General features: G+C 38.9%; 1 protein-coding gene across 1 annotated transcript in view; it reads right to left on the bottom strand.

The window, feature by feature from the left end:
• The window catches only part of LOC122802617 (ornithine transcarbamylase, mitochondrial-like), a 479,979-nt gene that overhangs the window by 333,104 nt on the left and 120,482 nt on the right, over positions 1-26,393 (bottom strand). The window contains exon 4 of the mRNA XM_044072308.1: positions 14,283-14,364. Coding sequence (XP_043928243.1) covers positions 14,283-14,364 — 82 coding nt within the window. The remainder of the gene's footprint in view (positions 1-14,282; positions 14,365-26,393) is intronic.

The raw sequence follows: 26,393 nt of genomic DNA, 5'->3' as shown, positions 1-26,393 counted from the left end.
TTACTCAGTAGTGGGGCGTTGGGCATTTGCCGGGCCTCCTGGATCCAACGGTTCAGTTGGTCCTGCTTCCGTCTCCTCAGGTCCGCATGGTGGTGATGGACCTGTTCACCAGTCCTTGGTATGCCTGTGGCACTGGTGAGATCATGTGCCAACCGGTTCCATGCCTCTGCCTTATATGCACCCCACAGAACCTGGCCCTGCATGAGTTGGATCGTGGACTAGGAGCCAAACCATGTATTTGGACTCCTCAACACCCCACCTCTGTGCTCGAAAGCGACTACCCTGTCCTACACCTGCCATCCTGACTGCAAATAGGTTCCACACTCAGTTATGCTGTGTATTCCCGCCTATGGGGCTTATATATGCAGTTTTTCCCACACTTATCTGTGATCGGCCATTTTGGAATTGTATCAGCTTCACAAAACCTGCTTTGTCATGCTTCTATTTCCATTCATTCCTATATATATGCTAATACTGCATTTTTCAGTACAGCTGTCATGGCTTAGTGGTTCAGTACTTTGAATATGATGCACAGTATCCTGGGTTCGAGCCTGGGCATTGCTATTTTTTATTTTACTACTGTCTAGACAGGCTAGGAGGTGTGTCTGTTTAAAGGCGGCTTTGATACAGGTTGCTCAACGTTGCCCGCTGGTAAGCCGGTTGGCGCGCTGGGCAGCTCCGCGCAAATGGGTTATGCTGGTTAACGCATTATTTGGCTGTGAGCACGCATATTATGCTGTAAGAAATGTTGCGCAACTACGGGCACACACTTTCAGTGTATTAAAGCACTGCTGAACTCCGGGCACTCCTATTACACCTGTTAAACCACTGGTCACCTGCAGGCAAACATACTCAGCTTGTTAGAGCACTGCTCAGCTATGGGCACTTATAAAATATTTTATTTTTTTATTGTGTCAGAGTTCTTCATAAAACATGGCCCATTTCATTGCATTTTACTTAAATTATAATTGTATAGATATATATATATATATATATATATATATATATATATATATATATATATATACATATATGTCAGGGGATTGTTTCGTGCTTATTTCACTAAAAATAAAAAATGATGTTGTTGGGGCTCGAACCATGACTGCCTCCTCTTTGGCCGACGTGTCTACCACTACGGTATTGCTACTTGGCTTATTTTGCATATTTAGAGCTTATATGCTTTTTCAATGACTGCTAACTGTGGCTGAGCGAAGGGCACACCCGCGCAAACAAGCACAATTACAGGCAAACATTTTTGAAATAAAAAAAATAATTAAACTGTTCATTTTTACGTTTTACATTTCAGTTGGGTTAATAGTCTATAGGGGCATGTGTGCTGTTGTGTTTCTTGACATTTCCGCGGACTCGCTCGTAGGAGTTTCCTTCTGGTACTGTGATTCTTCTGGAGGCGTGTCCCTTTGCAGGTCTCGCCATGCGGACACGCCCCCAACATTGCTACACTGACCATGTTAGCCTAGGGTGTAATTCAGCATGCCCTCATGAATATGCATGGCATGCTGACATCACCCGTTTAACTGCAGCCTCCATGTAAGACTTGCTAACTCTTACACGGAGGCTTCGTGAATCCTGCAGACTGTGTTTACTGTGACTTATAATATTCGGTTTAAGACCTAGAAACTAAAGAATACTACCACTATAAAAATAATTTGTGCTGAAGAGCTTGCCATTTATATTTCTTTCATAACCCCTATGGTACCAGAAATATGAACATTTGTTTGAAATGTGACAACATACTCTGATTCTGTCAAAAGGATTAGGTTCCACCTATTGGAAGTTACAGTGCAAACTTCCTGAGCTCCATTGGATGAGTTATTAAAAGGTGAAAGAGATGGTAAAGGGGAGGTAAAGGGGAGGGGAAGTCCATCAGGTGGTCTAAGGAGACACAAGTTATGTTGGAAGGATTATGGACTCTGAAAAAATAATGGCAAAGATAGACATGGAGTATGGCAGGAAAAACAAGTTTTATGGCTGAAGCCTTTGAGTGATGTAAAAGGCAGAATTCCAGTCACTGTGGCGTAGAAGAAAAGTGGGATTAGAAGAACTGTGGATGTGTCTGGCAAAAGGAAATTGATGAAATATTTAAAAGTAGCTGAAATAGGAATATGGACTGCTAGGCACTTAGTGGTGAAAATCCAAACAGAGGAAGAAGGTCTCTAAAGTAGGAGGTGCAGCAGAACGTGAAGAGGCTATGGGGAGCAGTGAAACAAATGGACAACAAGGGAAAGCGGGAAAAGTATAGTTATTTACAAGGAATTAGACAGGGCAAAAGGAAGCAGGTTTTGCAGCATTTTAGGAACAGCTGCACTGAGGCGGAGGAAATGGATGGAATATATAAATATATCTGGACGATTTACTGGGGCTAAGCACAGTAGGGCCAGTGCAAGACACCTACATATGCTGATGCACTGGTGGTAAACAACACCCAAAATAACATCACATAAAGGTAGAAAAAGACATGACGGTATAAAAGAGACAGGTGAATGCTGAAGATGTGAGATGGATGAAGAGCCTAACCTTTACAAATGACAAGAGTAGACAGAGATTATGAATTAATCAGGAAAGGTGATAAAGAGGTGGAAAAAAATACTCAGCAATGCAGTTGCAATGCCATAGCCCTTTAGTCTGTCTGGGCTGGAAAGGATGTGTATTTGGCTACTTGGGTCAAAAAGATGACAGCAAAGATTTCAAATGGGTTAAATTTGGAGGTGCAGCAACAACAGATTACACACAACAAGGAATCCACCAAGCAGTTTTCTAAGCATCAGTAGTATTTTATTCAGATAATGACAGAGATTTTATCTGAATAAAATATTACTGTTTAGAAAACTGCTTGGTGGATTCTTGGTTGTGTGTGATCTGTTGCTGCATCTGATGTTTGGTTCTACCGTAGTTTCTAAATTTGAAGTGACATGGATAGGGAGAAGGAGAATATTACTTGCACTATAGTGGTCAACAGGTTTAGGCAGATAGTCTAAACAGAACGGCAGGTGACTTAAGAAGAGAGTTATCAGTCTGGTGGGCAGTGAAAGGGGAGATGGGGGTGAGCCCGTGCGGAAAAAGGATGGAAAACAGCAAAGGCTAAAATCTAAAGAAGGAGGGGAAATGTTATGAAATTTAGAGAGCTATAAAGGTAGAACTGAAACAACAAGACAGGTCAGAGTAGAAGGACACAGGATGGTAGGAATGTCACTCTGTAACCACGTATTGTGGATAATCTGAGGTTAGATTATTTGGGAGAAGCTGGACAGCTATGAATAGGGAGTTGTGAAAAAAGTTTGGATTAACTGTTGACAGACGGGAATGGTGAGAGGTTTGAGAAGGAGGGAAGGAATGCTAGCTATACTTACTAGATCATAGTTTTGGGAGTTTATTTCTACTAGCATCTCACAGCTGTTTTACTTTTGTACAGACAGGGTAGGTGCACCTGTGATCTTCTTGCATCACTACTGTTTTAGGCTACATTTGGTCATTATACATCATTTAACAACACAGTTACTGTTTGTATATTCATCTATATCATGAAATAATTAATAAAAATAATTAGAAAAAAAGATCTTCAAGTAGGTGCCCTGACACTGACTGATATGCTAAAAAATGTGTCAGAGCATCATGAGCATTTTCCAGATTATAGTCCCTTTCTACAATGTCCAGGATTCAACTGTCCCAAGTGATGGCTCTCCTCACTGTGAACTTAGAAAACCACATTTCCACATGTGGACAGAGAGGAGAAGTCAGAAATGCTGCAAGGATGAGCGAGAATAAATTATATTAGGAGACCAGAGTGATCAAGGCAAGTATGTCTTCTTGGCATTTGACTGCTACATCCTTCTAAAATGAGAAGGTTTAGCAGAGGAGTAAGGTGGGGGGGGGGGGTATATAACTTCAATAATGGTAACAGCCAATGATCGTCAGAGAGAACTCACCGAAAAGTGTTTCACTCATGAACGGGGCATGCAGGATGACCTAGTGCAGTTCCCTATGAAATGAGCAGTGTCTGAGTTATGTTGCCTTATGGAAGAAGGAACTCCTGGCCAAAGTCCTGGCAACTGTGTCTACAGTGTTAATAGCACAGAGGCAACATGAACCCTACGAAAATCTAAATAGTAAGGGTTTTATTACAGCATCATGTTCTTAAATGTACGGGGAAAATACTTTTTCCAAGCCTTGTTCTACTAAAGACATCTTGAAATGGAATATATGACTAAAGAAGGTACCTGCTGTAATACCAAGGAATGCAGTAGTGATCCTTGGAATTACATGGCTGGTATTTTGAGAATGACTCAATGGATAACCACATCCCAAATTATACTATCTTGGAATATCCCCCCTACTCTGAGGTACACTGATTGTGGAGTCAGTATAGATAGTAAACAGCAGCATGACTATAATCTCTTTGATGGTATAGCAGTGAATTCTGAAAAGTGCTGTTTTTGGTCAGAAATTTTATGACCTCTAATTTGGAGTTTCTCACTTGTGATAGCGATTGGAGTTGAGTAATTAACAGTCAGCAGACAATGTAGTGAAAAATAAATCCTTTTGCCAAACCTGTCAACAGGCTTTAACGCTGCTCAATGAAAGAATGGCCAAGTGCTATGGTCTCTAGGACATATAAATGGAAAAAAGATTACAAAGGAATCTGCTCGGGTACACTCCGTGAAATGTGAAAATCATTCAGGATGGTTGACACAAATGACTCTGCCCAGATGTTTTGCAAATATCTCACATTATATCCTTAATTAATAAGTGTTAAGGCAAAGGGAAAAGTCATAGCCCTTCTTCTTTCAAGAGTAAACACTGACACTTCTCTAAGGAGAGAGACAATGCACAGAAGGCCATATTCAGTATGAAGGCTTCCCAAAAGTAGGGGTGCTTAAAGTAGGGTTGCTTAGGAAGGCAGCCAGAAGGGGAGGAAAATGGGAAATGACTGCTTACCTCAGTCTCTGGCAGAGGGACATCCTACCCATCAGACTTGGAAAAATTTAACATGTCAGAGGAAGCTGGAAAAGAGCTCCGCCAACTTGCACCTGCAAGCAAACCCTTGTACCTCCTACCATGAAAGGTCAGTGCATTCAACTGATGACAAGCTAGACGTGTACCAAATGTGCACATAAGTTACATGTGGCAGGGGTGGCTAGGGGGAATGGAAACGCCTGTGCTGGTCACAGCAAAGGTATTATACCTTTCCAATGAAATACCATGCATTCACTCTGTCACCTCTCACCACATAATGAACACATGTACAATTGGAGCCAGGAAGAGCCGATGGCCACTACTGGGTGTGAGAGGGCCTATGTGGAATCATTTGCCAGACAGCAGTGAACCATTAAGGTGCAATAAATGTGCTGATGGCAAGCTGGATACTAGTAAGTAATGACCTTTCCAAGGACAAAAGGATAAGTTGTCACTACAAACACTAGACTCTAAAGAAGGAACCATGTTTGAAATTATACCTGTGCTCTGTTCATTTCACTCTTGCCTCATATGTTCCTTTCCGGGATCTCTAAATGAATCCTTCTTTTGGTTCTTGCACAAGATCATTCTAGACACTGAGAAAGGCCTCAAATATCTCTCTCTTTGACTCATGCAGCAATTCATCAACAGCCAGCAGTGTAACTTAGCATTTTCATACAGTTCACAAAAAAATGCCAACTCCTTATACTGGGTTGCTGTAATGTAGATTTCTCCTTCCCCTTGATGCAGCAGCCTCGCAAATGATTAGGGGAGATTGCTTTCTTAAACAAGAAATCAGCAAAGATAGCATTAACTATTTAGTTGCTGACTAAGACTCAATTTGATGAACATATTTTCAGGTATCTAACACTAACTCACAGGTGAACTGCAAAGCTGAAAAAGTAATACCTACTAAACTATCAGACAGAAAGGACAAAACTCGAGCAACAGTCTCAAGTCCAGACATTCCAAATGGAGTTACTAACCAAAAATCTAAGCTACTAGGCCTTGAAAATAGGACATTTATAATGACACATGGTAGAAAAAGACCAAAACTATACAAGCAGTTAAACAAATTCAAGATCCTAGGGGCATGCCCATTAGCGTCAGTGCAAGGGTGATACTTGTGAGCCAAAGGGTCATGATGCACTCAGAACACAAGTTTGAGAGCTTCAGGGCCACTGGAGATGGCACAATGGGCCCAACTGTATCACCCACTGTAAAGTGTCATTTGAAGTAAGACTATAAAGCACTTACGTCAGCTGTTGGTCATTCTTACAACTTTACTAGCAAATGCTGTCCTAGAAATACTAACATCATTCTACAGGAATATGCCTTAAATGGGTCTCTATCGGTTTATCGAATTCACAACTTAGCAAGCACCTCTTCATCAAACTCTACTAAGTGAAATCTTATTCCGTTGAGCGATTGTTTCAGAGAAGTTTTTCCCAGTGGAAGAAAACAGTAGGTCTTCATTGAGTATTGGCCCATTTCCCCATTGTAGTGTGATCTCAGAGTTGGGATATTTAGTTAGTGGGAGTGAGGGGGTGCAGCCCCCTACCAGAGTGGGTTTTAAATAGTGTAGTTTTTGTTGCGATCACTGGGTTGGCCAACTGTTTTTTCCCCTGGGAAAACTCTTCTAAAACAATCATTCAATAGGATAAGATTTCACGTGGTACAGTTTGATGAAGAGGTGTTCTGTAAGTAGTGCATTCGATAAAGTGATATAGATCCACCTTAAATGCTAAGTGAAATCAAAAAGTTTTATCATAGCATATACACAGACAACTTAAGTATAATAGTATGCCCTTTATATTCCCAGTTTCCCTTAAAGTAGCATATGTAACAGTAAAAGTATGTACTGCTAAGCAGTACTCAGCAGATTTTCAAAGATTAGATATGTGGAAATACTTCTTCATGGACAGGGTGGTTAACAAATTAAGCAAAGTGACAGAATAGGTGGAAAATGCTACAATATATATAACCTTTTGCAAAGCTTGGAACTTATGGAGAGGATGGAAAACACAAAAGCAGATGCATTAGGCTAGATGTCTAAATCCATCCTCTTAGCTTTCAAAAATGCTCTCCATAAACATCTACTGTCCATAAATACCACACATTATCTAAGAGAACCCATGGCATATGATTTCAAGCATTTCCCCTATAGCTACAATAAGTGGACAACTTTTAATACTGGATGGTTTGTACTCAGTTATTTCAATCTTTCAGTTAAAGTGCAAGTCCTCAACCCACCTGATATCCAGGGGACACTGCATAGAGTTAACCTGTGAAAAGTGGCTGGGTCTGACAACATCTTAGGGTGAGTGCTCAGGGACTGTGCAGTCCAACTAACAAATGTCCTCACAGATATCTTCAACAACTCTCTGAGTCAGCAAATAGTTCCAAAATGCTTCAAGGACACAGCAATCATTCCATTACCAAAGATGTCTCCACCACCTTGCCTAAATGACTGCCTCCTTGTAACCCTCACCTCCACAGTGATGAAATGCTTTGAAAGGCTGGTCAAGGATGCCATAACATCTGGGCTGCCTGCTGATCTTGACCCTCTGCAGTTTGCTTACCGAGCAAACCGCTCTACGGCAGATGCCATCTCTCTAGCTCTATAGCACTCCATCTATTGCTGGATCACCTTGAGAATAAAAACACCTACATGAGGGTACTATTCATCAATTTCAGCTCTGCTTTTAACACAGTCATCCCTCTTCTTCTGGAAATGAAGCTACTCCAAATAGACGTCAAGACTTCACTTTGTAACTGGATTCTTGACTTTTTCACAGACAGACCTCAGAAAGTGTGCACAGGAAATAATTCCTCAGATAGCATTACTATTAACACTGGAGTCCCACAAGGATGTGTACTAAGTCCCTTTCTGTTCACCCTGTTAACACACAATTGTACAGCCAGGTACAATACAAACCACATTATCAAGTTTGCTGATGACACAACGGCGGTGGGCCTCATTAGTAATGACAATGAAACAGTGTATAGAGATGAGGTGAACTGATTACCTGGTGTGGAAATAAAAACTTAGCACTAAACATAAACAAGACAAGAGATAACTGTGGACTACAGGAAAAATTGCAAGTAACATTCGCATCTTACCATCAATGGGGAGACAGCTGAAAGAGTGAGAAGCACAAAGTTTCTGAAGTGCACATTGATGAGGACTTGTCTTGGAACACCAATATAAATGCCACAGTCAAGAAAGTGCACCAGAGATTGTACTTTTTGAGAAGGCTGAGGAGAGCGAATCTCCCATTAACAGTTCTCACTACAGAGGTCTATAGAAAGCATCCTGATGAACAACCTCGTACTATGGTATGGAAGCTGCTCTACCTCTGAGTGCACATTCCTCCAGTGAGTGCTGAAGACAGCTGAGAGGATCATCAAGACCACCTTACCATCTATCCACGACTTGTACTTATCCAGATGTATCAGCAGGGCTAGAGGAATAATTAAAGACTGTGTTCACCCTGCTTACAGACTGTTCCTGCATCTATCATCCGGAAAGCACTTCCAAAACATATGTTGCAGAATTACGAGAGTCAGGAACAGCTTCTTCCCTAATGTCATCAGGCTGCTGAACTCCAGTAACAACTACACTCCATGATGGCCATCTGAGTCAGTAGAAACTGTAGTAGCTTGTCTCAAATTGTCCATTAACCTGGTTACCTGTCTCATCTAATACTTAGTGCAATATTCACCATGACTGTTAACTTATGGGCCAGCTAGAGCAGTAGTAATGCAGTAAAATATCTCTTCTTTCAGTGCAATACATGTTACGAATTTGTGAATTAGCCATAGTGCAATATTCTAAGGTCCACAGTGCAATACTCTAATATTCACAGTGCAATACTCAAATGTCTCCTTCTGTGCAAGGATCAAGGCAATGTCTTAACCAAGTACCTGTGCAATACTAAAGTCTCATACAAGTAAGTGTTCACTGCAAAAAGTGTTAAAATGTGTTTCTAATTATGTGCAATATTGGTCTCTCTATCTGCATGTCCGTGATGTAATAGCTAGGTGTTATATGTCTAAATGTCTGTGAAAATATTCTATATGTTGTCTGCACATTGAGTCCAGAGACATGGAATTCCATTCAGTTTTTGCACTTGTGTGATTTCTGAGTGACGATAAAGTTTACTTTGACTCTGGCTTTCACTTTGAAAAGTTCTTAAAGAGCTGTAACATTTTATGATTCGGCATGTTTATCTCATTATCCAACACCTACATTCATTCACACACAAGTCATAAAAACAGCCAGCTAATGTTCATTCGGACTCTGCATGAATATACAAATAGACACTTGGACAAATACAGGCAATCACATATTCCAGGCATTTTATCATTCTGGAAACCACTTGTCTTGTATCCATTCATTCATATTTGCATACAGTCTGTCACATTCATTCATCACACTAATTATTTCATTTTGGGTGGTGAAGCTGTAACAATGGAAATTTAAACAAAAATATCAGTATTTGTTCCCAGTTGTATTAGTTTAAGCGAACCTGAACCATAGCTGTACCATTAGGCACTATGGACCCATTTTAGCATGCGTCCATAGTACATCAGTGCTTGTGTTTCTTAAATAACTTGCTCTATTGTCACAGTTACTATTAGCGGGTGGCTGATACTACACAAATAAGTTCCACATAGGGCAACTTGTGTAGGCATTATTATAAGTAAATTGTATTATAAGATGCACTTTAACTGTGACAACCACAAATCCCTTGAAATAACTGCAATCCCAGTTGCATGCTGACTTGAAGTCAACTTCATATTCTATTTTCTCCCAGAATTTGCAGTTATACCTGATAAGCACTTCTTTGTAACTGGTGCATATATAACTGTATGTCATACCTCTCAACCTCTTAGCGCAAGAAATCTGAACAAAGCCCCACAAAGTGAGGGGACAAAGGCCCAAAAATAAGGACATATTTTAAATACTGCTCATAAACTTAAAATGTTGCCAGAGTAACAGGGTTTGTTTTAACATACATTTTCTGGAGGATTTGATGTCTGAAACTCAAATGTATGTCATTATTTAGTGACTTCAGTCCTAAGATCATCCCAGTGATTTGCCAGAAAACTACACATTTTATGAGGAACAGACCAAAAATATGAATCAAAACAAATCTGGACATTCTGTTAAAATCTGTACAGTTGAGAAGTATGCTGTATGTGAGACTGCATGTATTACTTTTTATTGTCAAACATTTGTCTTGTAAGTAAGGTAACCAGTCTACATTTGGAAATTTCTATTCTTTTGAACTTCTCATAAGCAATGTAAACAGTCCGTATATGTATGCAATATGTTATTTGCTGTATTAGCCCTGTATTTGTTTATTAACTTTTACTGACTACTTTGTAGAGATGAACATATAATTACATACAAATTTGAATATTGCATAACTGTGGATCCAGAATATTAAAAGTGATGTCATTGTATAAAACCTAGAGTTCTTAGTAATTACAGATTTTTGCACTGTACTACTGCGGGAGCCAAACTAAGACGTAGAGATGATATCCCCCTCTTAGAAAAATAATTACCCAAAACAAACTCAGAATCTGTCACAATGTAACAGTGACAATGACTGTCAAACTATGATACCACTGTAACATTCTGAGGTCTACGCAACTGTACTTATGAGGTCTAATGTTGTACAATAATGCTGTGGACTATGAAGTCTCCCATGAGGATTGGCCTGAGGTTCAGAGGAACTAGTTAGGTAACAAATGTCAACATTAAATAAATGACTGTAGCATTCAACAGACCACAAATTCTCACAGTCTCCTTCTGCTGATAGCATATAACCTTGGTGTCACACTTTAGATGATACATACTTGTATTTTATGTTGTGTTGTGTTACAACATATGAGCATTACTTTTTTTCATTATGTAAGACACATGACTGCAGCCTAAAGCTATGGTTTTATGTGTCTTGTCTGGCCCACAGAATTCCAAAATCAGCTTCTAATAACTAATAGTCTTAGAATGTATGATAATTTCTGCTGTGTCCCATGACTTTTTTCTTTCTCTACATCCAACCCGATGAAGGTACATAATTACAGATGTATAAACATGCAATGATGTAAAACATTGAAAATATCAAACTACAAATAGCTATCAGGTTTTGTGGCGTGCAATTTTTTGCAGCTTGGAGAGGGTCACTATTGATTATCAGCAGGACATAGACTGAAGTTGTTTCCTGCTGCAGTGGAATAAGATACACAAAGGTCACATTTTCTGTGAGCTCTGTTTTTGATTTTTAGGGAGAACACTCATTCTGATGGTAAAACTCTACAGAAATGACCCCCTGCATCATAACCCTGAAACCGTTCAAAGTTTATTACTACCAATGTGTTTTACTGCTGTGCTCGCTAATATTCCAGGGATTAAAAAAAAATCAAAATATATTAGCAAGAAAATTCTGCTAGTGTGTCTCAATTAATGGTATATGTTTTTAAGCAATAAACCACTAACCATAGTGAACCATTTACAAGGCGTATGTTGTCAGATGAATGGAATCAACAAGAAAAAACAAATAATGAGGAAACGTCTTTGTGTGGAAGATTTAAGATTCCCTGGAGTTCAGGCACCTAATAAAAACCATACTGTGAACATGCCACCTAATAATATGTGGTAAAAATACTTTCTTTAAATACTTTTCAAAGTATAAATCCACTAATGAGAGTAGGGAAGCACAAGCTAGTTCAAGTCGAATCTTCGTTATCAAAGACACACAAACATGAAAATCCATAATATATGTCAGTATGCAGCTGTCTTTTCTTCCCTACATCATGACAGGCGTCCTTTTTTCCAGCCAAGACCCTGTCATTAGAGTAGCAGCATGCAGTAGTGTAGCTATTGAGGACACGAGGGGCAACTACCCTTTAGGAAGAACGACTAGCCGAGCCCGATCTTTCGTTAATGCAATTGCATTTGCAATCAAAACTAAGCACTGTAGCAGTCTAGAAACTGTTTGCTACAATTTCAAAGAAATTATTCTGAGGGAGGGTTGGGGACAGGGCACAGAAATGGGACCTGAATGTTTGAGGCAGGAGGTAAGGGGTGTGCTGTGCATCTCGCCACTTGGTTGGTGAGCGAGTAAAGGAGTTAGATCTAACTATAGTAAGCCAATCACTTACAATGTAGCCAGAAGTGTAGCTGGTTCAATTAGCACTATGAGCTGGTGCTACGGAACAGTGCCCCACTGCCTCAGCTTTTCAATTTTCAAGTGAAGAGGAAAAAAAACAAAAACTTCACTGTAATAAGTTGTAAGTGACTGGCTTATTACATTTAGATCTAAACACAACCCAAGCAAAAAAATAAAAAAATGGACATTCCTTTTAATGGCACACCAGCCAGGTGGTCAGATGCATGACACACGCACCCCTACCTCCAGCCCTAGCCATTCAAGTCCCATTTATGTGCCCTGCCACAATCATCCTTTAACATATTGTATTTTTAAAAAAATCTTCTTTTAAACTGTAGCAAACAGTTGCTACAGTTTATACCTGCCTTCATGGAGCTCTTCAGTGCTCGTTTTAGTTTAAAAAAAACATAGCAAACAGTTGCTACGGTTTATACCCTGCCTGCAATGAGTGCTGCAGCACTCAGGTTTTAGTTAAAAAAAGTTTTTTTTTTTTACTTTTAAACAGCAGCAAACTATTTGCTACAATGTTGTAAGTGGTAGCGACAGTTTAGAACACACACAGAGTGCTACAGTGCTCAGGTTTGACTGCAAATGAAGTACCAGCTTTTAAAAGCTGGTATTACATTAAACAGTGATGATGATTGGCTAATCATACCTCCCCAACACTTTGCATCTGGCGCTTTTGCTATACTACTGAATGTGTTGATTGGCAATGCCTTTTTTTTTTTTTTTTTTTTTTTGCTCTTCACTTGAAGGACAGGGCAAGGCACTTCTCTTAGAATGAACCATCATCCTTAACCCAAAGGATGGACATACTCATCTTCACTGCCTGTACCATTAAGATCCCAAGCTGACTACAGAACTTGGGTTGCCTGGACTATAGTCAGGGCTTTGCTTTCTATGTCACTGTCCCAGGCTGGCAATAGCAGGATTTGCAGCCTATCTCCTTCAAGGATCAAACTACAAAACAGGAATGAAAAGTATTCTGACCGCTGCTTAGTGACTGGATTTAAAAGCTATTTAGAAAAGGCAGAGAGGTAGCCATTGCAATAAAAAACAGTATGCATATGAAGCACTTGGACTCAAAGCATACAATTAATGAATGCTTAGAGAAAAAGACAAGAAACCTCAGAAACACTAGATAGCTCCAGTGATCACTGAAACTATGTAATTATATTGGATTTGATGATGCAAGTGGTGGTGAATCCCATGCTAGGGTTAATCTCTAAATAAATGCGCTAAACACTGAACAGGAAAAGTCTGTCAGTCCAATGAATGACACGATATGTGCATTTAAAAGAATTTTGTCAGTCCTGTGTATTATACATGCTATATGTTACACACTCAACAAATGTTTGTCAATTCCTGTGCATTACATATATATATATATATATATATATATATATATATATATATATATATATATATATATATATATATATATATGGGTCTACTTCATATGACCTAAATTTCATTTGACTGAAATTCATTTCACTGAGACCATAATACCGAAATTTCAAAATACTGAAAACTAACTTGACTGACACTCATAAGACTGAAACTTTACAATGCTGAATTTCAACATAGTAGTGGTAGCGTGTAGACTACTGTAAGGTAAGTAAAAGGTATATGCCCTTTTCCCTACTGTGGTGTGATACTGGAGTTAATAAATATGGTTAGGGGGGTGTGGGGGCATAACATCCCACCTAGTTTGGTTTTATACCATCCAGTTTCTGTTAAGTAAAAAAAAGTAGTTTTTAAGTTGTGGAAAGAGTTAGTCATTGGTGTTGTCAGTGTGCATGTCTATAGTTTACAATTTAGTATGTTGAAATTTAGCATAGTAAGGTTTCAGTCTTATGAGTTTCAGTCAAGTGAGTTTTCAGTATTTTGACATTTTGGTATTATGGTCTTGGTCAAATGAATTTCAGTCAAATGAAATTTAGGTCATATGAAGTAGACCCATATATATATGTGTGTATATATATATATATATATATATATATATATATATATATATATATATATATATACATATATATATATATGCAACATTCAAAAAATCTATAAAATAGGGCATATGCTACATTAGCGTATGTTAAAACATATTTGAAAGTAACAGTAACTACTAACCGTGCTCTATCTTTGATGCTTTCATTATCACGAATGACTTCTGAAGAAAGGAAACAAGGATGTCCACCAAGTAGAGCAAAACCTGAAAGTGAATTCAATAAAACCAAATTAACACGCAAATATCTATACAAACACTTACGACTCACATGTGGCTGAAGAACAAACACCCTTCAAGTCATCAACCAAAGGCTAAATACAAGTTCCTTCTGCCTCATGCATAACAAACCCTCACAGAATATATTTTTTCATGGAGGTGAAAACTACAGCACTGCAGTATTTGTATTGTTCTCGTCTTCTAGCAGATTCTAAGACGTCAATACAAGAGCAGTCTGGTGATACACAATTACAGAACATTAGTGCTGTTTTCAAATGCATTTTATTACACTTTTGAACTACTACTGCTGTTGTTGTTGTTGTTGTTGTGCTTCTTTCAGCTTTTCCCAGTTAGGGGTCGCCACAGCAGTGAACACCAATAACAAGAGAAATAGTGTGCTAAATTAAATCCAAACACTTAGAAATAAAGTAAAATCCTTTAATAAAATCACAGTTAAGCACTTATATCCTTAGAGTACTCAGGAATTCATCCGAACTGACAAGAAATTTATAATCCACCATTAAATATTCAATGTGGTCATAAGTTATGTGACATCATTATGCCAAAAAAATATGTTTGTCTATATGTATGTGTGTGTATAGATTGCCATTAGTTGGTGGACTTACCACAACACTGAAACTCGTATGATTGAGACTAAAACACCGGAATGTGTAAATACACGAAACTCTGTAGTACCGAAAGTTGGAATGCCAAAATAGTTACTGCGCATGTCATACAGCACTCATATGGCTCCAAACCACGCTGCAGTCATAAGACCACATTCTAAATTCAAAACAAACAATAAAAACAAAAATCTAACTTCATCAATGGCTTTGCAGGGGGGCAAGCCCCCCTGCTATTTAAATATACCAACTCCAAAATTGCACTACAGTAGGGAAAAGGGTAAATTTCCCAATCCTCACTGTACCTCAAACTCCATTGCATTTGTTTTCCATGCTCGTTTTAAATGCAGAATGTGGTCTTATGACTGCAGCATGGTCTGCAGCCCTAAGAGTGCTGTATGACATGCGCAGTAGGTATTTTGTCATTCCAACTTTCAGTACTACAGAGTTTCATCTATTTACACATTCCGGTGTTTTAGCCTCGATCATACAAGTGTCGGTCTTGTGGTAAGTCGATCAACTGAAAGTAATTATGTGTATGTGTGTGTGTGTGTGTGTGTGTGTGTGTGTGTGTGTGTGTGTGTGTGTGTGTGTGTGTGCACACACACACACACACACACACACACACATGCATATGTACATACATATATAAATAATTAAGAAACTGAATACTAAAATAAACAATGTAAAAAAATGTAAATATTTTGCACTTTATTTTATACAAGACTAAAAGTTGTAAATTTTGCAGTTCTCATCTTCAGTATGCTGGATATCAATTCATTGGCAGTAACTCCTGGAGGGGGAAACCAGCATCTAAGTTTAGCTGCCAAGTTAGTTCCCTGCACACAATCCTAGTTTTCCAGGGACCATTTCTGGTATTAATGTGAACATTGTCCAGTAGAAGAAACTTAAAACCTGAGGTCCTACACACAGGGAATGCTTCTAAAGTGCATCTGTATCTTTTTTGATAACGATGTCTTGTATGTGCTATTAAATTCAACTCCTTAGTGTTCTTTCACTTTTTCTTATGCAAAAAGAGACACACGACAAACAGCTGGCCACATATACATATGACCAGTACTTCCACAATTAAAACATTTACTAGATATTTAAGTTTTGTTATAGGCAGCAACAGTAATTTTGCTGCTATCCAAAATATACCTGCATTTGTAGAAAAAGCCACATTTGTTTGTTCCCTGCTTTTTATTAGTTGTGGTGATGCACCCCTCCTTCAAACCTCTCTTTATAGTTTTTACCTCTTTTGTATATTATAAGAGGTTGAACACTTAAATGTCCAGCCACTTCTGGAAAGTGGGAAAATATGTTCTAATTTTTGTTGAAAATATTTTTCATCCCTCCAGAGTTGTCATATTTTAATATCACTGCCTTCTCATAGTTTGTAACCTCAGTCTTCTTAGGAACAGCATATTCATTTTTTTATCCTAAGATAGGTATATATTTTAGGTTCATAGTTTCTTGAGCCCCAAGTAGTGTTGCTTCATCTAGGATGGCTTCATAAAGGTTTGTAGGGTAACCCACAGTGTAAAAACATACTATACAAGTTAGTGCTATATTTGCTGGCCCTTCACCAAAATTCTTTTGTGGAAGTGTGGATAGTTACTTTCATAATGAAGATATGAGTTGCAGAAATTTGGCTTATGGTAGAGATTGTAACAGCATTTTCTTTCCAAGCTGCTTTTTCTTAATGGGACATCTAAGAAGTTAATTTCATCATGTGAAACATGGTATGTGAGTGACAAAAAGGGGGAAACAGACTGGATGCATTTTAAGAATTAATTTGTCTTGTCCATTGCTTTAGACCACAATATGCGCATGTCATCCAAGAACCTGGAATTATTAAGCCAAAAATCAGCAAATGGAGACTTAAGAATGTGGTCCTTTTCCCAAGTCCACAATACCATATTGGCATAGATGAGGGCACACACCACCCCCACTGCCACCCCTCGCAATTTGTTTGTAAACTTCTCCTTGGAAGAATAGGTAGTTGTTACCCAAAGAAAATTCCACAAAATCATGTGTTGCATAGGAAGTTACAGTGAATTAAAGCCGCTTCAAATTAACTCCAGACCTTCATGGTGGGGTATGGCCAGAAATAAGTCAACAAAATTAATAGAGATAAAAAATCTGGTCCTCCCTATACCATCTGTGACTGATACCCCTTAAAAATCCCAAGAATTTCTAAGAATCAAGAGAAAAAAAATGTTAATTATTTTGTATGCAGTGTTAATCACATTTCTGGAAAGTTGCATGTACTTGTCAGAGTCAACCAGAATACTATAAATCTGTGCTGCCCCCTTGATATTCAGTAAACAGTAACTAAATTAGTCTAACTTACTTTTTATGAGGGTCTTTGTTGGTGCAACAATTCCCAGCAGTATCTACATTGCCATAATGTCCCTCATCACTGCCATCTACAGGTTGAGCTTATACTAGTTTCTCACTGAATAATCTGAAATCTAACACTGGTCCATGCCTTTTAGTTCTCCTTTGGAAAGAAAAAGATGTGCACAGCCATACTCCTACCTTCCACCATGCTGTCCACAGCAAATCCTTTTAATGAAGTCGATATCTGTCAATAACTCACGAATACTGCAGCTGGCACCTAACACAAGGACTAGTGTTATAGTGGTGTAGTTCAGAGGTAGTACACAACACACACTCTGTACAAATTCTAACTAAATGAACTCCAAAGGAAGTGGATACCAAACAATAACAGCTGGGACACAATGATCTGCAGAATCTAAGTGATCACTTATGCTGTGAATGTCACAGAAATCAAGTTGTTTCGGTTCCTTAAAATGATGGAAAAGAAACAAAAACATTCCAATTATACAGATAGCTGATGTTATGGCAATTATGCTCAACAGATGTACTGTAAAACTATCAACCAAGCTGAAGAAGTGCAAATGGAATTGTTGCTCTCCTCAGAGTTGATGACAATGCTCCGTAATCAGATATTTCATACCATGGTAGATGCAAGTTGTCACAGGTGTGTTGTAAGCACAGTCCATCTCACAAAAATCTCTTTATTCTCGTTTTTTAAATTTAGTTTCATAAGCATCAAAGTTATCAAGTCATACAAATATGAAACATAGCATGACTATCAAAGACATGGTGCTAGTCACATAGCAGGGTTAAACAACTAATAGTATACATCACATCAGACATTTCCAAATGAATTAGTAGATATGTCGTTTAAAACAAATCCGATAAATAATATTATTGAGCAATAATATTCGATGACATGTCCGAACAAGAAGAGAAAAGTATACTGCTTAGTCAAAAAGACCACATCAGCACCCTAATGTACAAGTCCAATGCAGAAGAAGACAAATACAGGGGCACAATTTGTGCAACCATGTGGAGAAAATGTAAATATACTTTCTTCCAAGACTCTAAATACTTCTGAAATTTGCTGCAAAATGTAAGAGATAATTTGGAAGCCTGTAAACCTTATGGCAGTAGCAAACCAACCAGCATACAAAATGGTAAGCTACTTTAGGACAGTTGACTGTAATGTAGCATCTACCAAACAGAGCAAGAATATAGTCCACTCTTTGGTTCACAGAGATAAAGCTCTAACCATGACAAAGACAACTTGGATTCAACTGGTAGCCCAATAACTGGTTGAACCTATACAAGGAGGATCGGGGTAAACAGTAACTAACAGTTTATGCATTTCAGATGGAAGGAGGCAGCCCACTCAATTGTATGACTGTCCCCTAGCAGAGGCAGGACACTTAGCACTCAAAATTAATTTTAAACATTAGCACCAACCAAACTATGCACTGCACTGCAAAACATACACATTAGGGTATGTACATAGGAGCATGCATGCACTACAAGGGCAACATTGTGAGAAGTACTCAGACATCAGGCTACCATAGGATCCCACATCTAAGCCAGGGTACAGCATACTCTATGGGTGCGTGAATGGTAGTCTGTAATCTGGCTGACCTTCACCCAGAATCAGTCATCTGAAGAATGAAATGCTCATAGGCTAATTTTTGGTGAAGATCAGTGATACCACTCCAACCCCCCCCCCCAAACACACACACACACACACACACACACACACACACACACACACACATACACACACACACACACACACAGATGCGGAATGATACTAAGCAGATAGTGTTAAGGAACAAATGGATAACTCTGTTACAAGGTAGATACTGATCAGTATCTAAAAAGAGAAAGAAATGTAGAAGAAAAACCCAGAATGTAATCACACACCTACATTTATAAATAACATAGTCTTCAATAATTTCCAGGATTGCTGGAGGCTAATGAGGGACACTTACATTGATATCCAGCTTTACCATTTCTTCTTCAATATTTACTGCTCTTACCAGTCTGCAGTCCCAGAAATTGCAGTTAAGTGGTACAATGCCTTTACCATAAGCTTGACATTCACTGAGATTTGTACTGCAAGGTTAAGTTTGGTGGGTGCAAGACACACACATTATGGAGTATCATCACTACAGCAGACAACTGCACTGAATTTAATAACCAGTTCACTATAGCAGACAACTACATTGCATTTAATAACCAGGAGTCTCAAAACATTGGTTTAATTTCTGATCTGTTTTTTACATCAGTCCAAATCCTGTTATGTAGTTTTGTTGACAGCCTACTTCAGTAAACATAACCTGCTCTTACTAACAAAGTTCCTAGTGAAGGATACCTTGATCAAATGCATTCAGAAAAACACAACCAACTTATTCCATAATTTCAAAGCTAGGCCATCAGGAATGGCACAGTGGAGGGAATTCAATAACCCCCCACAAATACAATGGGACTATGTTCAGCCATCGAATGAAATGAGCATCAAATGGCTGAATATCAAACCCTATCCATCGAATGTCTATTCACTGAACATTCATTTCAGTGAAATGAAAAGTAACTAGTTGGCCAACACTTCCCATTCTGCCCTTTTCCCCACTGTAGAGTGATCTTGGAGTTGGCATTTATAGTTGGGGGATGGGGAGGCAACGTCCTCCACCTGGGTAGGTTTAAAATACTGCGGTGTGTGAGACAGGGAAGAGTTGGCTGACTGGTTACTTTCCTTGTTGAAAACAGGAACATTCACTGAATGAATGTTCAATGGATAGGGTTCGATGTCAGCTGTTCAATGCTCATTTCATTTGATGGCTGAATGGGTTTATTTCATAAGTTCGAAGTTTGAAAACTTCGAATCTCATATGATCTACATCATATGATCGAAGTTTTCAGACATCGAATGTTTCAACTGAGATCGTCGTAGGGAATATTTCCCTTCACTTCAATGTAGTGTGATCTCGGAGTTGGTATATTTAAGTAGCGGGGGGTGTGGGGGGGTGCACGGGGGCTTGCCTCCTACATAGAGCGTTCAGGTAGGTTTTTTTGTTTTTAGTTTTATATTTTAAGTTTGATGTTTGAAAACTTCGCTCATATGGAGTCGATCTTATGAGATTTGAAGTTTTCAGACTTCATACTTTTAGTATAGACCCAGCTGAACATACACCCAACTACAATCCATAGAGCAAAGCAAAAGATTATACGTGTCTTAAAATGATGATGCTGATGGGACTTCCAAGACTACTGTGCAATGATCAACAGCTTAGCTTCAGCTCTCCCAATGTGAAAACAGAAACTGAGAAACAACAACCAGTGATATTGTCAGCTTAAGTAAAATTAAGTTATTGACTAGTAAGTATACTGCCTGGATGTCTGAAAAGAAGAAACCAAGAAAGTCTGAAAGAAAAATCAACAGAAAAAGGTTAAGATTAAACACTGACTGGGAAGAATCCCGCATCTATTTAGCAATAATTGGTTCAAGCTCCAGCTTTGGTGCAAGACATGCTTTCAAGTAATGTACCGGAAAAAAAATAAATCAAATGTGCTCAGAGCTGATTAAAATAAATGAAACACTGAAGAAGTATATCAATTTAAATAACAAAAGGATGGAAAAAATGGAAGGAGCTTTAAATAGATATTCAGATGAGTTGATAAAACTGCAAAAATTAGAGGTCAAAAGGAAGAAAATGTTGGCTGAGTATGAGACTGCTCAGGAAGAGATGTTTCAGAAAATGGTAGAATTTGAGGACATAGCATGCAAGGAAAATTTGAGATTTCCTGCTGTACCAGAGACACTAGAAGGAACAGACTGTATTAATTTTATGAAAGCACAAATAAGCAACTGGGCTGATATAACACAGCAGGACTGTTAACTGAAAGGGCACACTAGATGTATGTTCCAAATCTGTCCATGAGAAAGCAGCCAAGACCTTTTATTAGTAAAGATGCAAACCTAACAGCAGAAAAAGCTGATCCTGACAAAACTGTAACAAAAGGGCAAAGTGTTGAAAGTTGGAGGCAGTAGAGTGTTTGTGGAAATGATCACTCACTGTACACCACACAGAAGAGAAAGAAATGTATCCCCATAATTGGAGAATGTCGAGAGGCAGGTGTGAGATTCAAGCTATTGCATCCATCTGTCTTCAGAATAGTTTTTTCTGGAGGATCACAAGTCATTTTTGATGTAAAACAGGCTAAGGAGGAAATGCAAAAAAATGTCTAACAAAAAGAACCATCATGCACAAGGGTACTCTGCTTTCCATTCTTCTGATAATAAAGCACATACTGAGAGACTTTGCCAGTAAAACCTTTTACACTGTTCCAAAGGAAAATGCTTGAGAGACAGAGAAAAGCACAGGAGCTGACCAGAAGAATTGAGAGTACCTTGGAATTAAACTGCAATTTGGACCTGGAAGATGGAGATGGGTGAACCCAAAGAAAATCAGCAACATGAAAATTAGTCAACTAATGTGAGACTGCAAAGCATCAATCACATTTGTGAAATACAGCTGTATAAGAATAAGTGTAAAGAGTGGACTTTTGTTGACTTTGTTAAACTTGTGAGGAACTGAAAAGCATTTGCTTCACTTCATGCCAATAATGTTTGGAAGGACTCTGAGTAGAGGGGAACAGGAAAGAAAAAATTAACTGTAAATAAAACAATTTCTATTCTTAACAGTATTTTATAGTAAACTATTTTTAGTTGTTCTTGTGTGATAAAGTATCAAAGTAAATAGCTCATTTTGTTCTTCTTCCTCTTCCCTTTCTTTCTTCTTTTTTTGGTATTAAGAAATGCAGGCATTACAATGCAAAAAGAGAAGTAAAACTGTACAAAATAATGTTTAAGTTAATAGGCTGTAATGTTAGTTTGCTGAGGTGGGGACAGGATGCAAAAGTAACAGATCATAATATATGTAGAGTTGATATGTTTTCTTTTACTTTTGCATGGGTGACTGTCTAGATTAAGACCCTTGGATTAATCTAATAACCATTTTTAAGTTGCAAGCAAATATGAGAACACTAAATATAATGAAAAGTTTTCCTTTAGCAGTAAATGTTTCAGCTTGTCTTACAGGCTGCAGCATTTTTTAGGCTTCCATGGACCTAAGCTGATAATAGGGCAATAAAAGAACATCGGCTTCTTTAAGGTAAAAAATAATAATTGCTGAAAGCATGCAAATTATTTTCACATCTACCAGGAAAGTAAAGACAAAAACAGAACAGACACCAATTAGTATAAGCAGAAGCATGGGTAATAACATTAATCTTAGCATAGATAACCTCAATTTCAAGTTAATTAGGGCCTATGTTAGCAGCTGGCACAAATGTTTCTATTAGGAGTGCTAAACATTATTATTTGAAGATGTACATAGTTATATGTGTTTGTATTTAGTTAATAGCTTATGGGGGTGTTCTGGGTATGTTTGTTTTTTGTTTAAGGGTTTTTATTAAAACAAAAAGACTTGTGAAGTGCGACACAGGTTCCAATGTTAATAATAATAAAACAACTGAATAAATGATTAAACTGCCAAACATTAATGGGTGCATGCATCACAAAACCTGGAAATCGACATTCAAAAAAAAAAGCTTCCTTACACAATAGTTGGGAATAATGACTTCTTATCATAATGTTGACACATTCCATATTATCTTGGAATGTGAATGATTTCACAGGAGTAGACAAAAAGGAAAGAATATTTAATTAAATTAAAAAATGCAGAGTGCAAATAGTTATACTACAGGAGGCACATTTAGAAAGAACTAAGCATGTGAATTTGATAAAGAAAGGATTTCAGGATGGATATTGTACAGAATATCAGGGACAAAGGAAAATAGGAGTACTTATATTAATTGCTAGAGGAGCTCCAGTAGTGACAGAAGAGAAAAAAGATAATAATGGCAGATTTGTGGCAGTCATGGACTACTGGCAAGGGATGAGGATTTTGCTGAAGTGTATTTATATTCCACCTAAAAAAAAAAAAGTTATGTACTCACCATAACGTTCCATGTTTGTTGTCCTTGATCTCACCTTCCTTCTTGTTGGTCAGCTGTATTCTAAAGCTCAAGAGCTTACACCGGCTTGAGGCTAGACCCTATCCCATCATGCCTAGCGGGAGATACCCAGATCTCATTTGTGATAAGCTATAACACTAGACTACAATATGCAGATATATAAATTATAGGCATATATATATATATATATATATATATATATATATATATATATATATATGTGTATGTATAAAAACCCACCAAGTCATTAGTAGAAAACTCTTAGTCTACCTGACTTATAAGGCAGGAAGGGAATCAAGGCCTATATAGCCAAAAGATGGATAATTCCTCTTGATCCTCCAGGAGGGGGAAGGAGGGTGGGATGCAAGAAGGAAGGCGAGATCAAGGACAACAAACATGGAACATTATAGTGAGTACAGAACTTCTTTATGTTATGTTGTCCCTATCCCGCCTTCCTTCTTGTTGGTTGGAACCGCGTCCCCAGCACCTTCTTCTAGGTGGCTCAATGGAATAGACTCTTTAGAACCATGGAACCAAAGGATGCCCTGCTCCAGGAGGCCACATCTACTTTGTAATGAGAGATAAATGTATGGGGATTAACCCACGTAGCTGCCGCACAAATTGAGTTTAAAGGCAGCCTGGCCTGAAAGGCAGTAGAGGCAGACAAGGCCCTGTTGAGTGTCTTTGAATCTTTCCTGGTAGCTGCTTGTTCTGTGAGTTATAGACATAAATGATGGTGTCTGGAAGCCATTTTGATAAGGTTACTTTTGAGACTGAAGCTCCTTTTCTATTCTCTGCAAAGGATACAAACAATTGGTCAGATTTCCTGAATTCCCGTGTCCTGTGCAAGTAAAAAACGTAACTGCCTATGAACATCCAGTTGGTGGAATGTATACTCTGCCCTGTTGCCATGATCCGGGAAGAATACAAGTAGTTCTATTGATTGATTCAGATTGAACTCTGAGCAAACTTTTGGCAGGAAGGAAGGGTTGGTTCTGAGAGAAACCCTATCTTTGTGGAAAATTAAATAAGGGGGACAAATGGATAGAGCTTGCAATTCTGATACCCTCCTAGCTGATGTAATAGAGATCATGAAAATCATTTTCCAAGTCAAAAATTTTAGAGACAAGTATTAGGTGGTTCAAACAGAGGAAGAATCAAGGCAGCTAGGACTAAATTTAGATCCCAATGAGGAAGTGGTTCTCTTATGGGGGTCTCAAAAGTATAGCACCCTTCAGAAAAGCTTTACATAGCCTGTGGGACATAACATTGGAACCCATTTCTCCCACATGAAAGTTGGAAATAGCAGCTAGCTGAACTCAGATAGTTGCTGCTGCTGCTCTTTGATTAAAAGTTTCAGTGAGAAATTCGAGGATCTTTGAAATAGGTGCAGTAAAAGGATCAATACTATTTTTTGCTGCCCAACAAGAGAACCATTTCCACTTGCTAGTATACAGTTTTCTCGTTGAGGATTTGAGAGAGGAAATTAGAATATGTTGTACTGCAGGGGAGATGTCAGGAAGTCTGGCTAAGATGGGAAGTAGAGGAACGAAGCTGTCAGCTTGAAGGTCTGTAAGGAAGGGTGGAGTGTGCCCGACTGATGCAACAGTGGATCCAGAACTGGGTCCAGAATCCAAGGCTCCTCCTGAAGATGGAGCCATAGAAACGGGAACCAGATTTAACAAGGCCAGTAGGGGGCAATGAATATAGGCTTGCAACCCAATGATTTTGCTTTCTGAAGAACCTTGGGTATCAGAGGGAATGGGGGAAAACATACAGAAGTCTGGCTAAGACAGGAAGTGGAGGAACCAAGCTGTCAGCTTGAGGGTCTATAAGGAAGGGTGGAGTGTGCCCGACTGATGCACCAACAGATCCGGAACTGGGACCAGAATCCAAGGCTCCTCCTGAATATGGGGCCATAGAAATGGGAACCAGATTTGACAAGGCCAGTAGAGGGCAATGAGTATAGGCTTGCAACCCAATGATTTTGCTTTCTGAAGAACCTTGGGTATCAGAGGGAATGGGGGAAAGTGTATCCCTGGGTGATTGTCCCGGTGGGGGACTAGGGAGAAATAGCTGCTGCATTTGGCATTGATGGAAGTGGCAAAAAGGTCACAGCAAGGCTGGTCCCACTTGCAAAAAATCTGGTTAGCAATATCCTGTTTCAGGGACCACTCGTAAGGCATAAGGATAGCCCTGCTTAGCTTGTCTGCTATCACACTGGATTTCCCAGGAATGTGCTTCGCATTCAGAAAACGTTAGGAAGACATTGCCCATTGCCACACTCTTAGAGCCTCTCAACACAAGGGGTAGGATCTGGTTCCGCCTTGCTTGTTGATGTACCATACCACTTACATGTTATCCGTCTAAATTGCAATCGTCCCCGTGGGTAGATAGCTGTGAAGTGCTTGCAATGCCAGGAGCACTGCTCTCATCTCTAGGATGTTTATTTGCAAGTGGTACTCATGTTTTTGCCAAGTCACATGAACAGTCTGTCCCAGATAATACCCCCCCACCCTATCTGGGAAGTGTCCGTGGTCCCTGTGGCCACTGGTTGAGGGAGGACGAACAGTCTGCCTATCGTCAGCTGAGTAGACTCAAGCCACCATTTTAGGTCCTTTTTGCAGGTCTCTGTGATGAGAATTTCATGAGATGGGGTAGATCTTGAATGGACCATTGAGCAAATAGGAGCCACTGTAATAACCCCATGTGGAACCACGCCAAGGGAACTAGCGTTGTTGCTGCCGCCAGTGAGCCCAGGACTTTTAGAACAAATCTTGCTTGAGTCTTTTTCCTCCTGATTAATATTGCAACCTGATGTTGAAAGGTCGATAGCCTCTCCTAATGCAATTTTGCTATCATGTCTTTGGTATCTAGCTCTGCCCCTATAAATGTAATATATTGACAGGGCAACAAGGCAGACTTTTCATAGTTTATAGTGATGCCTAGCTGAGAGCAGAGGCAGATTGTGGTGTCCCTCAGAATCCTGGATGCCCCAGATGAGCCGTGACTACT

This window comes from Protopterus annectens, chromosome 5.part0 (genome assembly GCF_019279795.1).
Source record: "Protopterus annectens isolate FY-2018-M chromosome 5.part0, PAN1.0, whole genome shotgun sequence".
Lineage (NCBI taxonomy): Eukaryota > Metazoa > Chordata > Ceratodontiformes > Protopteridae > Protopterus > Protopterus annectens.
Note: the sequence above shows the minus strand (reverse complement) of the source record. Positions and strands in the feature narration are given on the sequence as shown.